The sequence below is a fragment of the Seriola dumerili genome, unplaced genomic scaffold (assembly GCF_002260705.1).
Source record: "Seriola dumerili isolate Sdu_G_001 unplaced genomic scaffold, Sdu_1.0 BDQW01002338.1, whole genome shotgun sequence".
Lineage (NCBI taxonomy): Eukaryota > Metazoa > Chordata > Actinopteri > Carangiformes > Carangidae > Seriola > Seriola dumerili.
In genome coordinates, this window is record NW_019176593.1 from 6,216 (window position 1) to 19,482 (window position 13,267).

Here is a 13,267-nt window from a genome sequence, read left to right on the forward strand (position 1 = left end):
AGCATGCCTGAATCGGTTGTCTTGGAGACGTAGCCTCTTGGAGGGCACATTGGAGTGATCTAATATGACTTCACTGTAAACATAGCATGAACGAGTTCACTCAAATATTGGTAGAGAGATGTCCCTGCCGTCCATATGCAAACCTACGTCCTTGGTGAGCTCAGTGTTTCAAGCTTGGTTTGTATTTTGAACAGTTCTGTTGCAGCAGCTGGACCAGCAGGGGGCAACAGAGTCTAAGCAGGACTCACTGAGGTCCTGGTCTGGAGGAGGTCTCTGTGTCTAAGCAGGACTTTAGTGTCAGGAATAATTTATCTGAGAGGAAGTTCCTCCTGCACGTCCCGACTTCTCTTCTTTAGTGTCTCTGTGTCGGAGGCACAAAGGCGGCGGCCATAGATCAGCTGCTGTCCTCCATTGTAGCCCGACGGGTCAGATACAGACCAGGACCACAGCCATGCATGTAGATGAGTGTGTGTGTGTGTGTTTGTGTCAGAGGGGGGCGTGGCCTCGGGGCGCAGGTCACACATTCTTGCAGAGAGCTGATTGGATGGAGGACGATGTCAGGGAATGTGCAGCAGCTACAGATGTCTGCTGAGAGCCACAGGGTCACGACCTCTGTGTTGGTGTCAGCACCGCCTCCCCATCCCATCTACATATCATCATCACCAACATCACCTTCACCACCTTCACCACCACCATCATCATCATCATCATCATCATCATCATCATCATCATCATCATCGTCATCGTCATCATCATCATCATGCTGGTGAGGATCTGGCTCTTTGTTCCTCTGAGCGTCTGCTGGATTTAAAGCTCCGACCTCGTCACAGAAACTTCACACGTCGTCTCGTGTCTGAGGAAACGCTTCAGTCCAAGAACCGGATCAGAATCTGATACAGCAGGTCGCTGACCACAGACCTGTAAAGTCCACAAACCATGCTGCCATATTGTTCGTAGTCCTTTTGTTTCTCTCTGTCTGCATCCGTTTCCCCACAACAGAAAATCTTTGTCTTTTTGAAGAATTCAAAAGTTTCAAGGACCTTTCCCTTCTCTTTGATCTCTCCATAACAACGTCAGAATGTCACAATGTTTCTTGTTGTTGGGTGCTACTGCTCAGTGCAGGTGTCACAGACTACCATGTTGCCATAGTAACATAGTTCTTTGAACTGAGTTAGCCTTGGGTTAGGGTGTCTAATTTTTTTGGCTTGAAATGAGTCGGTCTTTATTTAATATGAAACTGACCTGGACCAACACACAGACCAGTCTGAGATATCTTTGGGTGTCAGAGTCTGAAGCTCTGGACACCCAAAGGTTCTGGGACGTTCTGGGGGTTAAAGGTTGCTCCAGTGTGATGTGACGTGTTTCCACATCAGGACCAAAGCCCCGGCAAGATGAAGAAAATGAGTTCACATGTGCATCAAAAACTCGACAGTTTGTACATGTGATGATTCAGTGAGACGACGACAAAGTGAAGACACTGTTTTATATGACGCTTTTATCCAGAGACTGACAGTGAGGGACATCACTACACCTAACCCTCCGAGTCTCAGGGCATTTTCTCAATGTCTACACTATTTCTTAAAAGGGTTCTTGCATATAACAAAATACCCAAATGTTTTATATCACAATCCTCAGAACAATCTCAGCTCCTTCTGTAATGAGGCACCTGTTTGTCGTAGAGCAAAGACATCATTTGGCCAAAATGCTGAAAACTTGAGGCCTGGTTTTATAAATTCTTCAAATATTTTGTGAAAACAAACCTTTACTGAAGTGGATGAATTGTTCTGCTGTTTCTAATGTGTTCACCAAAGTCTACAGCTTCATAAAACTAGAGCAACATGTGAGTACAATAGTAGATAAATGGATAATAAATACCTAAAATGAAATGTTGTGATGTCTGTGATTCATAGTGTCAGTCACTCTACTTTAACCAAATTTTAGAGGCGGAGTCACATAGAATCTGTAAGAATAAGTCAGGGAAAGTGGAGAGTCAACAGATTCTAACAACATTTAAACCATATTTCTACACTGTGTTATCACAGAGACATTAATAGAAACATCCATCAACCTCAGAGGGTTTAAGAGAGCAAGTTCACTTTAACTGCCATTTTTAAGTTGTAACAACTTCATAAAATTGAGTTAACACAACTGCATGTGGATATAAAGTCAATGTAACTTAAAACTAACAGTTATATTTACTTAGTTTTTTCAAGGCGATCGGCTTCCTGGATGTTTTTTAAGTAACATCAACTTGTCACATTTTACTAATTTAAACTTAGTGTAAACCTTCAGTACAGACGAAACACATCTGTTAATAAGTGAAGAAGATCAGGTGAAGAGGTGAAAGTTCATGGTAACAGCTGGTCAGACATGTTCAGGTGTCAGAGGAGTCTTCAGAGATTCCACGTGTTTCAGTAGTTGGTTTTTCAAAATGGCAGATGTATAAAATGCTGGTGTCGGCCTCCTTCACCCCCCCCCCCCCCCCCCCCAAACCCTAAGGCCCTGGTTCCTCTGCTGGAAATGTAAAGGTTCCTGTTCCTGTGGTGGAAACTCAGCCTTTGTCTTTTTCTTTTCCTCCCTCTTTCTTTCCTTCTTTATCTGCTGTCTTCTTCTTTTGTTGCTTTCCTTAATGTCTTTATTCACTTTCTTTCCTTCTTCCACTGATGTAAAAACACTAAGAACTGGAGACATTGACATTTTTGTAAACGATTAAACTAAACTCTTCTTCACTGGAAAACTTGTTTATGTTTAAAATCAGATACGGGACCTTTCCCTGTACTGGAGTATCTGTATTTCATTCTTTACTTCCGTCTCTGATCAAACTGTTTTTCATTTTATTTTCCTCAGTTTTTCTCTCTCTTCAGGATTTTCTGCAGAAACTGACGATTCATTTCCTTTGTTGTAATAAAGTAGAAACTCTGCGTCCGAGCAGTTTCAAAAAGAAACACAAAAACAAGAACCACAAATACCCTCAGACCTGATGATGCAGGGAGGCAGTTTGACCCCCCCACCCTCCTCCTCCTCCTCCTCCTCCTCCCCTCTGCCCCTCCCTCCAGCCTTCGGCCCTGCAGCTTTCAGATGCAAACGAAGCAGACATATGGAGAGGAGGTCTCTCTGCTGCGACCCTCCTAAAGATTCAGATTGTATGACAAATCACGTCCAGGGCTGCTCAACCTCCTCTACCCCCCCCCCTCTGCTCCCCCCACCACCACACCCCAGACAACAGCTTCATTAGGCTGAAAGAAGAGAGTTTTCGCAGCTTTGTCGAGTCAAGACTCACAGCTCCTTCTCCCCTTCTCAATTACTCCTTTGTTGGAGCGAATTCAAGTTATTGCACTCCAAACCATATGGCCCCCTCTCTCTCTCTCTCTCTCTCTCTCTCTCTCTGAGCTCTACCAGTGCAACCAAACCTTTCCCGTCCCCTCAGACATGTCTGACTTTCAGGAGAAACACTGACTCTCTGTTTGTGATGTGTATCTGTTTGTTATCAGCTCATGTTCATCTGTAATTAAAGTTTTATTTTCTTAAATCAGGAACACTTCAATCTGGTTAAAATCAACAGAGCACTCTTTTCAAGAAAATACTTCAGTCCGTCCAGGAAGTCTCGATGTCTCAATCGCAATAATTAACGTAAATTCAACCAATCCCTGTGAATTCTGAGTGACCTTGCATTTCAATCATCGAGCATGTTGTGAAGCTGCAGACACATGTGACATGAACGTCTCACATTCACCAACAAACATCACTGTTAAAGACATGTGAAGACGTTCAACCATGTTTTACATGAAAGGGTTAAATAGTTCTGTACAACACTGTGGAGGAGCCACAGGTGTAGAGCTGGAGCCACAGGTGTAGAGCTGGAGCCACAGGTGTAGAGCTGGAGCCACAGGTGTAGAGCTGGAGCCACCTGAACGATACTCCACTACTTTTATTCTCCAGAGGAAATAAAACATCTACAGTCACATGATCACGTTGATGTTTACCTACATTTGAAGAAGCTGAAGATCCGATCATCACTGAGTGATGAGTCATGAAGAGAGAACAAAGTTGTCATATTGACATTTAAGGTGTATTGATTGATTTCCAAACGTCAATCACACATCAAGTGAGTTAAAGTTGTTTTTGGTCATTATGTCAGAGGACATGCAACAAAGGTCAGAGTTGGATTCAAACCCAGGCCACTGCAGTTAGGACTGGGCCTAAATGGTATCCACTCTACCAGGTGAGTCACCTGGGCGCCCAGTTATTAATTTTTTAATTATGATCTAACTGACCAGACTGAAGTGACCATGTGCAGATACAAGAAGTGTGTTTTCTACATTATATATTCTTCATACATATAATTACATGTAGGAGAACTTTAAGACGTTAAGTTAAATAAACATATTTCCGTTTCCTCTGAGTGGAAACTTTATTATTGTTATCTGGAGGAGAAGCCGCTCATCTCTGATCACGCTCAGTCTCTGGGATTTAACGTCTCTGTGTTTGAAGCTCGTCCCTTCTTCTCTACAGCACAGCAGTGATGCATCATGGGAGTCTCACTACTGCTGATGAAAAAGCTGCGAACATCAGGAAAAACAAAATGTCGCAGAGAGAAAAACAAGCCATTTTAAAGCGTCTCTTCCTGAAGCGAAGGTCTTTGTGTGAACGGCGGCAGAAGGTTTGTGTCTGCTGTCACTCCAGTCGTAGACGCCGCAGGTTGAAGAGCGACGCTCGGTAAACATCTCGTCCTCCTTCATCACGTCTCCGCACACAAACACGAGGCGTGATCAAATACAGTGCATTGTCCCGTCTGTCTGCTCTTATGAATCTCTTCCCCTCCGCTCACAGCCGTCTTGTTGTTCAGGAAGGTTTTAATGTAATGGAACGCCGCTGTGAATCAGCTGCCTGAATGCTGCTGCTGCCGCCGTCACCGTGCGGCCTCAACCCGCCGGCCTCCACCTCAATCAATCTGCTGTTGCATTCTGGGAGCGGCGGCTTCCTATTCACTTGTCTGCGGCTGTTTGCTCAGGGTTATAATTTACCTCCAGTTTACCCTGCATTAGCAGCCACAAAGGAAACAGTTTGGAGCGAGGGTTTATCTGTGGCTGGCCGGCGTCATGGCAACGCCACGACCAGAAAACACGCCACCTGAAAAGACTCGTTGGTGCTGGCCAGACACCAGCCGCCACCGAAGAGCCTCCAGCACAAGCTTCCTACTGAAGATATAAAACTGTGGCGAAGTTTAGGCACAAAAATACTTTTGTAATAATTAAAGTTTCTCTCCAGACATGTTTTAAACTGTAAAAATCCTCTGCTATGATTCCTATTCAGTTGAATGTGGTTTTCACACATTAAACTGGGTCTGAAGCTCATAGACTTTTACTTCCTGAATCGGGCCTTGAGCCCCGCCCACCACCTGCTGGCTCCAGGTGGACAGGTGAAAGAGCAGAGAGCATCAAGATGGTGAGAGGAAGAAACATCAGAGAGACTCAGCCACATGTTTGAGCCTCAGTCAGACCCAGACTCAGAGGAGGAGTCTGAGACCAGAACCAGAGACTAGCAGACGGATCAGAACCGTTAGCCCAGTTAGCATATTTTCAGAACGGTTAGCGTACTCTGAAGAATCCTTCAGCGGACGTGGTGGGTGTCGCTCTTCGTAGACGACACAGGCTGAACCGAAATGAGGTAGTCTTGTTAACGAAGGAATTTATCTTTGCGTCACCAGCTGTTCCCGCCCTTTTCATTATGGTTCCTGTCGCCTAGCAACCTGGACAACATAACTTTTTTTCACAGATACATTTTGTTTTCAGACTCTTGGTTTTGACACTTGTATCTTTAGCTGTTGAACCGAGCTGAAACACAAGACTGACATTTAACAGCGTGGGTCTCACGCCCTCTGTCAGTGTTGTTTGCTTTCATCACCGGCGCGCAATGAATCTTGGGATATTATGTAGGACCCAGGAAAAGAAGGACACATTTAAAGAAGATTTGCAATGGGACAGTCTAGTCGCGACACTGTGACGTCATCGTCTTTAGATTCAGCCTCCGAAGGATGAAGCTTGAACTGAGACACATCTGAAGAGAAAGAACAGAGGAACCAAATGTGGATCATTAGAACAGATCTGTGTCTGTGTTCTGGTGTTGATCTCCTCCAGGTTTCCTCTGGTAGAACATGAGGAGTGCTGGATGTTCAGGTTGTGTAGTCGTCGTGTTACAGGATTAAAACAGTTGTTAATCAGAGTCTGAGCAGATTAAACTTTTTCTCTCCTTCAGCTCAATCACTTGTTTTTGTTTCCTCTTTTTCCTGGAGAGTCCTCCAGCTTCTTTCTTCTTCTGTCTAAGGGAGGAGGAGGTGGAGGAGGAGGTGGGGGGGGGGGTCTTTGCTTCATTTCATTCTGTGTCATTTTCTCACGTGTTTTACTTCATTGAAATTCAATCACATCTCGTGTCGCTGAGACTTAATCCTGTCAGAGCTTCACCCCGGACAGACCTCTCACTCTGCTGTTTTTCTCCTCTTCTTTCACTTCTGTCCTTTTTTTTCTTTTATTTCTTTCTCCCAGTCTTTCTCTTCTGTTCATCTGACACACAGTGTTCATACACAACCCCTCATTTAAAGTCAGTGTGTTTGTTTCAAAGACCAACAACACAAACACTCAAATATACAGATTTTACACAGAAATTTAAAACACAATAACACACCACATGGCCAAAAGTATGCGGACATATGAATCCTCCAGCCATGTAAAATATAATAAACTCTATTGAGGTGTCACTGCAGCACAGGGACGTTCATCAGATGATCAGTAACTATAACAAGCCTCCATCGCCGACTTTTACATGTTGAAAACATGGTCATCAAACGTCTTCAAAATAAAGGCTTTGATCTAAATAATTTCATCTGGTTTTAACTGATGTCTTTTCTGTGATCAGCTGATCCAACAACAACATAAACAAAGTAAAATCTACTGAACTGCTGCATGAAATCTGTTTGTTTTCATAGATTTCAGAGACCAGAGCAGGAGCAGGAGATAATCATATTAGATCTGATCAATCCTGAACTGATATGTGTTAAAGCTTGTGCTGTATCAGATCCCACTAAAGTCCCTACACATCCCAGCAGTCAGTGTTCAAACAGCTCAGTTCTGTATCACTACGGTCTCAGGAACCTGCTCGGACCTGGATCTGGCCTCAGAGCATCACCTGTAAAGATGGACACCCTTCATGTCACCAAACCAGGAAAGACAGACCCAGACGGCTTGTCCGCATACTTCTGTCCATGTAATGTAAATCTAAACCGTGCCACCCACGTGTCCGTCAGTTCTCAGCCAATAAAATCACAGCTGTGAACTGTTTCCATCGTCTTTAACTGCAGCCTGACAAGCTGTGAGATCACTTTGAAGTGATGGAGGCTGTAAAAGAAAAACCTGCCTCCACCTTCTTCTTCTTCTTCTGTTTCTGTCAGGGTTTAAACTGCTTCTCCCCCCACACACACACACACACACACACACACCACACACACGCACACCACGCAACACACACACACACACACACACACCCACACACACACACACACAACACACACACACACCACACAGCACAACACAACACACACCACACAAACGCACACACGCACACACAACAACACACACCACACACACACAGGACACACACACACACACACACAGTCTGCAGCAGTGTGATTCTGAGCAGCTTCTCAACTCTCAACTCAGTGTTCATTTGATCCACTGAAGAAGACCATGAGATGTGGTTGAAAGTTGTGAGACAAGTTCTTACAGCTCCTCTTCTGCTTTCAGTCTTTTCATGTCTGTCAACATGTGCAAAACCACATGTGAGAGCCATGTACGAGGTCTGTTGTGTGTGTGTGTGTTTGTCTGTATGTTACAGCAGGTGGAAACGTGCGCTCATGTGACCTGTGATCAAATGTTTCTACTTGGACACGTGTGGAAAACATTTTCAGACAAACTGAGAAAACAACCTCTTTGTGCGTTTGATGACACTACAGACGCAACACGACAACAACAACAACAACAACAACATGACAACACAACAACAACATGAACACAACAAGACAACAACAACAAGACAACGACACAACGACACACTCTGAAGGAACTAGAACGTTTGTTTTCAGGTAGAAATCAACATTTCTGCTTTTTCTTTTCGAAGCTGATGAGAAATATTTTTAGATTCAATCTAATTAATTATATTTATTTTTATATATTTTAAAGCTGATGAGATTCATTCAACCTGGACACAACTTTCTTCTTTTCTTTCTTTCTTTCTTTCTTTAATCTGAAAACACAAAACATCTTTGAGAGGACTTTGATTTCCTTTCTTTCTTCCTGTTTTGTCAATTAATCTTCTTTCTGTCTTTTTTACTTTTCTTCTCCTCCACCTCTTTCTTTCTTTCTTTCTTTCTTTCTTTCTTTCTTTCTTTCTTTCTTTCTTTCTTTCTTTCTTTCTTTCTTTCTCTCTCTTATAAATCCTCAGAACTTTTTCACTTTTCCTTTTCTTCTTTCCTTCCTTTATTCCTCCCTTCTTGTCTATTTCCATCTTCTCTTTATTCGTTTTTATAAATTTATAGATACATTGACACTTTATCAGTATTTTCTATTGTGGCCTTATTGATCAGTGATATTATTGTGGACCAGTCTGGTTTCTCCTGAGCGTCCACCCTCAGTCGTCAGTTTCACTCTAACCTCAGTAGAAATGTAGAAAACAGAACTTGTGTTTGTATCTGAGGGTTTTTTTAAGTGTGCTTTATCCTCTTTGGCTGAAATAGGATTTAGGATTTGCAGACTTGTTGTTGGGGCCTCACAGAGGCTTGTGCCGGCCCTGCAGCCGGGGCAGAGATGATTTGTGTGCAGCCTGGGTTTGGTTTTGTTCCTGCTGAGGCCCATTTGAATAAGAATGATGCCAATAGAGTGGCTGAGGCAGAAAGAAAGCTGCACAAAAGGCCAGAGGAGCTGAATTTGGACGAGGGACAAATCAGGAGAGGAGTGAAAAGAAGTGCAGGGCGGACGGGCACAATGGAACAATTCACCTTATAATCGCTTTGATATATTATACATGCCTGAAGACTCTAAACATTGTGTAATTATTTATAAATGACTGTCCCCCCCTCTCCTGCAGCAGAAAGACTCTGCAGGTCTCTGCTTCTTCTCCGCTGAGCTGCAAACTGAATAAATGGAATAATTAATGGAAAATTGTATGGCTGTCTCATAAAGATGTCTTTAAAAAACACTTAAAGAAAATTGGCCTGTGTGCGCTCACGCTGGACGGGTTTACTGCTGCCGAGGAGATGAAAAGACAAACAAAAAGCCAGACTTCATAAAGTGAAACTGTTGAAGCTGAAATTGTTCACGTCGGATAAAAATGAGGCGCATCGCTCCGTCTGCAGACTCCACAGACCAGGGTCACTTTTAATGGGCTTTGGATTGTTGATGTTGGTTCAGACGGTGGTTTACATCCTGAATCTGGTCTTAACCCTGAGGTCTGAGGGGTTTTTATCCATTTCTACATTATTTCTTAAATTCACCTTTAAAGGGTTCCTACATATCACATAATACCCAAGTGTTTATATCACAATCCTCAGAACAATCTCAGCTCTTTCTGTACGAGGCGCCTTTTTGTCGTAGAGCAAAGACATCATTCGGCCCAAATGCTGAAAACTTGTAGCCTGGCTTTTGAAATTCTTCAAATACTTTGTGAAAACAAACCTTTACTGAAGTGGATGAATTGTTCTGCTGTTTCTAATGTGTTCACCAAAGTCTACAGCTTCATGAAACTACAGCAACACGTGAGTAAATTAGTAGATAAATGGATGAGAAATGCCTAAAATGAAACGTTGTGATGTCACTGAGTCGTAGCGTCGTCTTGTCTCTACTTTAACCAGATTTTAGAGGCGGAGTCACGAACGATCTGTAAGAACGTGAGAGAAAGTGGAGAGTCGACAGGTTCTAACATTTAAACCACAGTTCTGCTCTGTGTCATCACAGCGACATCAAGGGTTAAACTGGTTCACGTATTCTTTACCATAAAGAAACATGTTGTTAGTGACACAGTGTGGAGAACCTCAGGGATCTGCTGTGGAACCTGTTTCATTTTTTACAGGTTACCGTCGAGGATTTCAGAAACACTGAGGTCATACATGTAAAACAACAGAACCCAGTGCACTTCAGAAACTTCAGATTACCACTCAATCAAAGTATTAAAAAAAACAAACATTTTATTTATTTGTTGGACAGTTCAGTTACTTTTGCTGTAAATATCAGCTCCTTATTTCATGGTGTTGTCCTGAGTCAGAGTGTAACTCTGGAAAAGATTAAAGATAAATAGATTATTTAAAGGTTTTTTTGTTTGTTTTTTTGCTTAAAAATCGTTAAATTTGTTCAAAATGTTCAATATGTGTGAATGTAGAAATGTAGAATGTGAATTTCTCTTCATGTTGTTCTGAAGTGTCCAGACACATCACTGAAGACATGTCCTCATGTTTTCATCAGCCCCGTTTTCTTTAGTCTTTTCCACAATTTCTCTTCTATGCAGACGATGTGATTATAAAACTGAGCTCTGTGTGACCTTTGACCTCTGAAATCAAACTGTACACTAAGAGCCTGACAGATACTGGACTTTTGAGGTCATCTTTTTAATTATGAAATAATTTTTATCATCACATAAATTATTCAACACTTAATTCAAAATAAAATGTTTGTTACAAACCATCGGACTCAATTCAATGGAATGAAATTATCAAAGAAAAAAGTCAATAACAAACAATATTAATATAATAAAATACAATAGAATTAACAGAATACATTGGTAATGAAATAAAGAAAAGGAAAAATAGTAATAAATATACACATATACTGTATACACACATATGTACATGTACCTACACATATATACATATGCAAATATATGCATAAATAAACATGTTTCGACCTGTTGATAAAAAAATATATTTTTATTTTTTTACATCGTTCAACTCAAGTTATTATTTTATCTCAATATTTTCTCACTTTCAAGACTGATTTCTTTTCTCTGTAACTGTTTGATGTTTTTTAATGATTTTTGATTTTATTGTGAAGGCATTAAATATACAAATCTTTATTTACTTATATATGTATAAATATAAATATTTTCGCTTCATTGGCTCCAGACAAGAATTCTTAGTAAAAACAGGTTAAAATATAAACATTCCTCCACTCTGCTTTCAGACTGTGAGAAATGAAAAACACATTTTCTTCTTCATGTTAGAAAACAAACCTCTGACCCTCCTCCTCCTCACACTGTAAGAGGAACCTACTCGGACTTTCAGAATAAAGGTTTTTGAGATGCAGGTGAACCTGTGGAGATACGAGGTTTGTCTGACTGTTGATAAACTCTTTGTTGCTGTGACTGAAGTGAAGGATGTGAGTTCTTCTCCCGCTGCTTCTCTTTCTCTGTTTGTGGTGTTAACGGAGGATGGATGGATGTGTGTGTGGATGAATGGATGGAGGGATGGGTGGAAGGATGGGTGAATTCTCCGGAGCGTGTCTCCGCCCGGCGGGGGGGCGGGGACTCCTACTGACTCCTCTTTCTTCGTTCTCTCTCTTTTTTATGTTTTTGGTTTTAACTCTGAAAGTGGGTTTGGTCTTTTCTGTCTCTCTGGGAGGGAGGGGAGAAGGGGGGTGTGCGGGTTCGTGCGTGTCGCTCGCGTGGCCGGCCGCCGGCTCTGATTGGCTGGCCGTGATTACCGGCACGCTTCCCCGTGCGGGGCGAGCAAACACCGCAGGCGTCATTATGTTAATGAGCAGCTCCCGCGGCACGGGGCAGACCTGCCGCAGCATTCATCCTCCTCATCCTGCGCTGTGATGCCAGGGAGGGGGGGTCACAGGGGGGGTACAGGAGCAGGGGGCCGGTCATTGTCCGGCCACAGTATATAAGCGGGCTGAGGCCGGTCGTGTGCCAGGCTCACCGGCTCGCACGAGCTGATCCAGAGCAAAAAGACGCAAAGAGGCGCGTGTCGATCCCCGTGCACCACATCACCCGGTCCTGTTGGATCCGTGCGCAGAAACTTCAGCTGACTCCAGGTAAGTTCAGCGCGCGTGTCTGCACTCACCTGCACGATCCTCCACATCTCACTGCACGCGCTCCGGGAGCCGCAGGTCCTGACCCGCCGCTCTGCTCTCTCCTCAGATAAACCGCCTCCCGCTCCGGTATGGACTCCGTCTACTCCGACATCGACAGCAACAGCTGCGACTTCTTCCCGCACACCGACGATGAGGACTCCCGCGGCAGCCTCCGCTCCACCTCCCCGGAGCCCGAGCCGCAGCAGCTGCAGCAGAAGAAGCGGCGCCGCGGCCGCGGCCGCAGCGAAGCCACCGTGCAGGTGGTGAAGAAGAACCGGCGCCTGAAGGCCAACGACCGGGAGAGGAACCGCATGCACAACCTGAACGACGCGCTGGACGAGCTGCGCGGCGTGCTTCCCGCCTTCCCGGACGAGACCAAACTCACCAAAATCGAGACTCTGCGCTTTGCGCACAACTACATCTGGGCGCTGTCAGAGACCATCCGCATCGCCGACCTGCAGACGGGAAAGACCGGCGACGCTCCGCTGCTGCTGAGCGCCGCGCGCCTCGGCGAAGCCCCGAGCCCCGGCAGCGACGCCTGCTCCTGGAGCTCCAGCGGCTCCTCGTCCTCCTCCTCCCCGGCATACAGCTCCTCCAGCCCGGGCAGCCCCGGCGCGTCGGAGGACTGCAGCTACCTGACGCAGGACGCGCTGTACGGCTTCCGCAGCTTCGTGCAGGGCATCTACTGAGGGGGGGGGGGACTCACAGACCACAGAAATGTAGAGACACAACGGGACATAGGACAGAGGACAGAGGACAGTCCGCTGGAATAAGACTGAGAATCACAGTTTGCCTTATGAGCTCATTTATCTTCCTCCTGTCTCGTGCCTCTGCTGACGGATTGTAAATGAGAATAACTTAATTAATTTCCATTTTATTATTTAGTTCCTTTTGATTTTGTGTATTTCTCCAAAAACCTTTGCACTTTTTCCCGCCCTCCCTCAGCAGCAGTCCGCAGGTTACAGTCAGGTTTTTACTCTCAGAGGTGAAAAGTCAATTTTACAATTTGTAGAGTGATGAAGCAGAAAAGAGCGTGAAAATCGAGTTTCAACGCTCTGACAATGAGTGAATGGAGCTGCCTCATTCATTATGTATTCACCCCCCCCCAACACACACACACACACACACACACGCTCGCCCTCTGTTAGATTATT

The 13,267-nt window shown here is 44.2% G+C and overlaps 1 protein-coding gene across 1 annotated transcript; it reads left to right on the plus strand.

The window, feature by feature from the left end:
• Positions 1–12,202: 12,202 nt before the first annotated feature.
• On the plus strand, positions 12,203–12,802 carry LOC111239363 (neurogenin-1-like). The gene has a single exon (XM_022769223.1). It carries the CDS (start codon positions 12,203–12,205, stop codon positions 12,800–12,802), a length of 600 nt encoding a protein of 199 aa, XP_022624944.1.
• Positions 12,803–13,267: the final 465 nt, after the last annotated feature.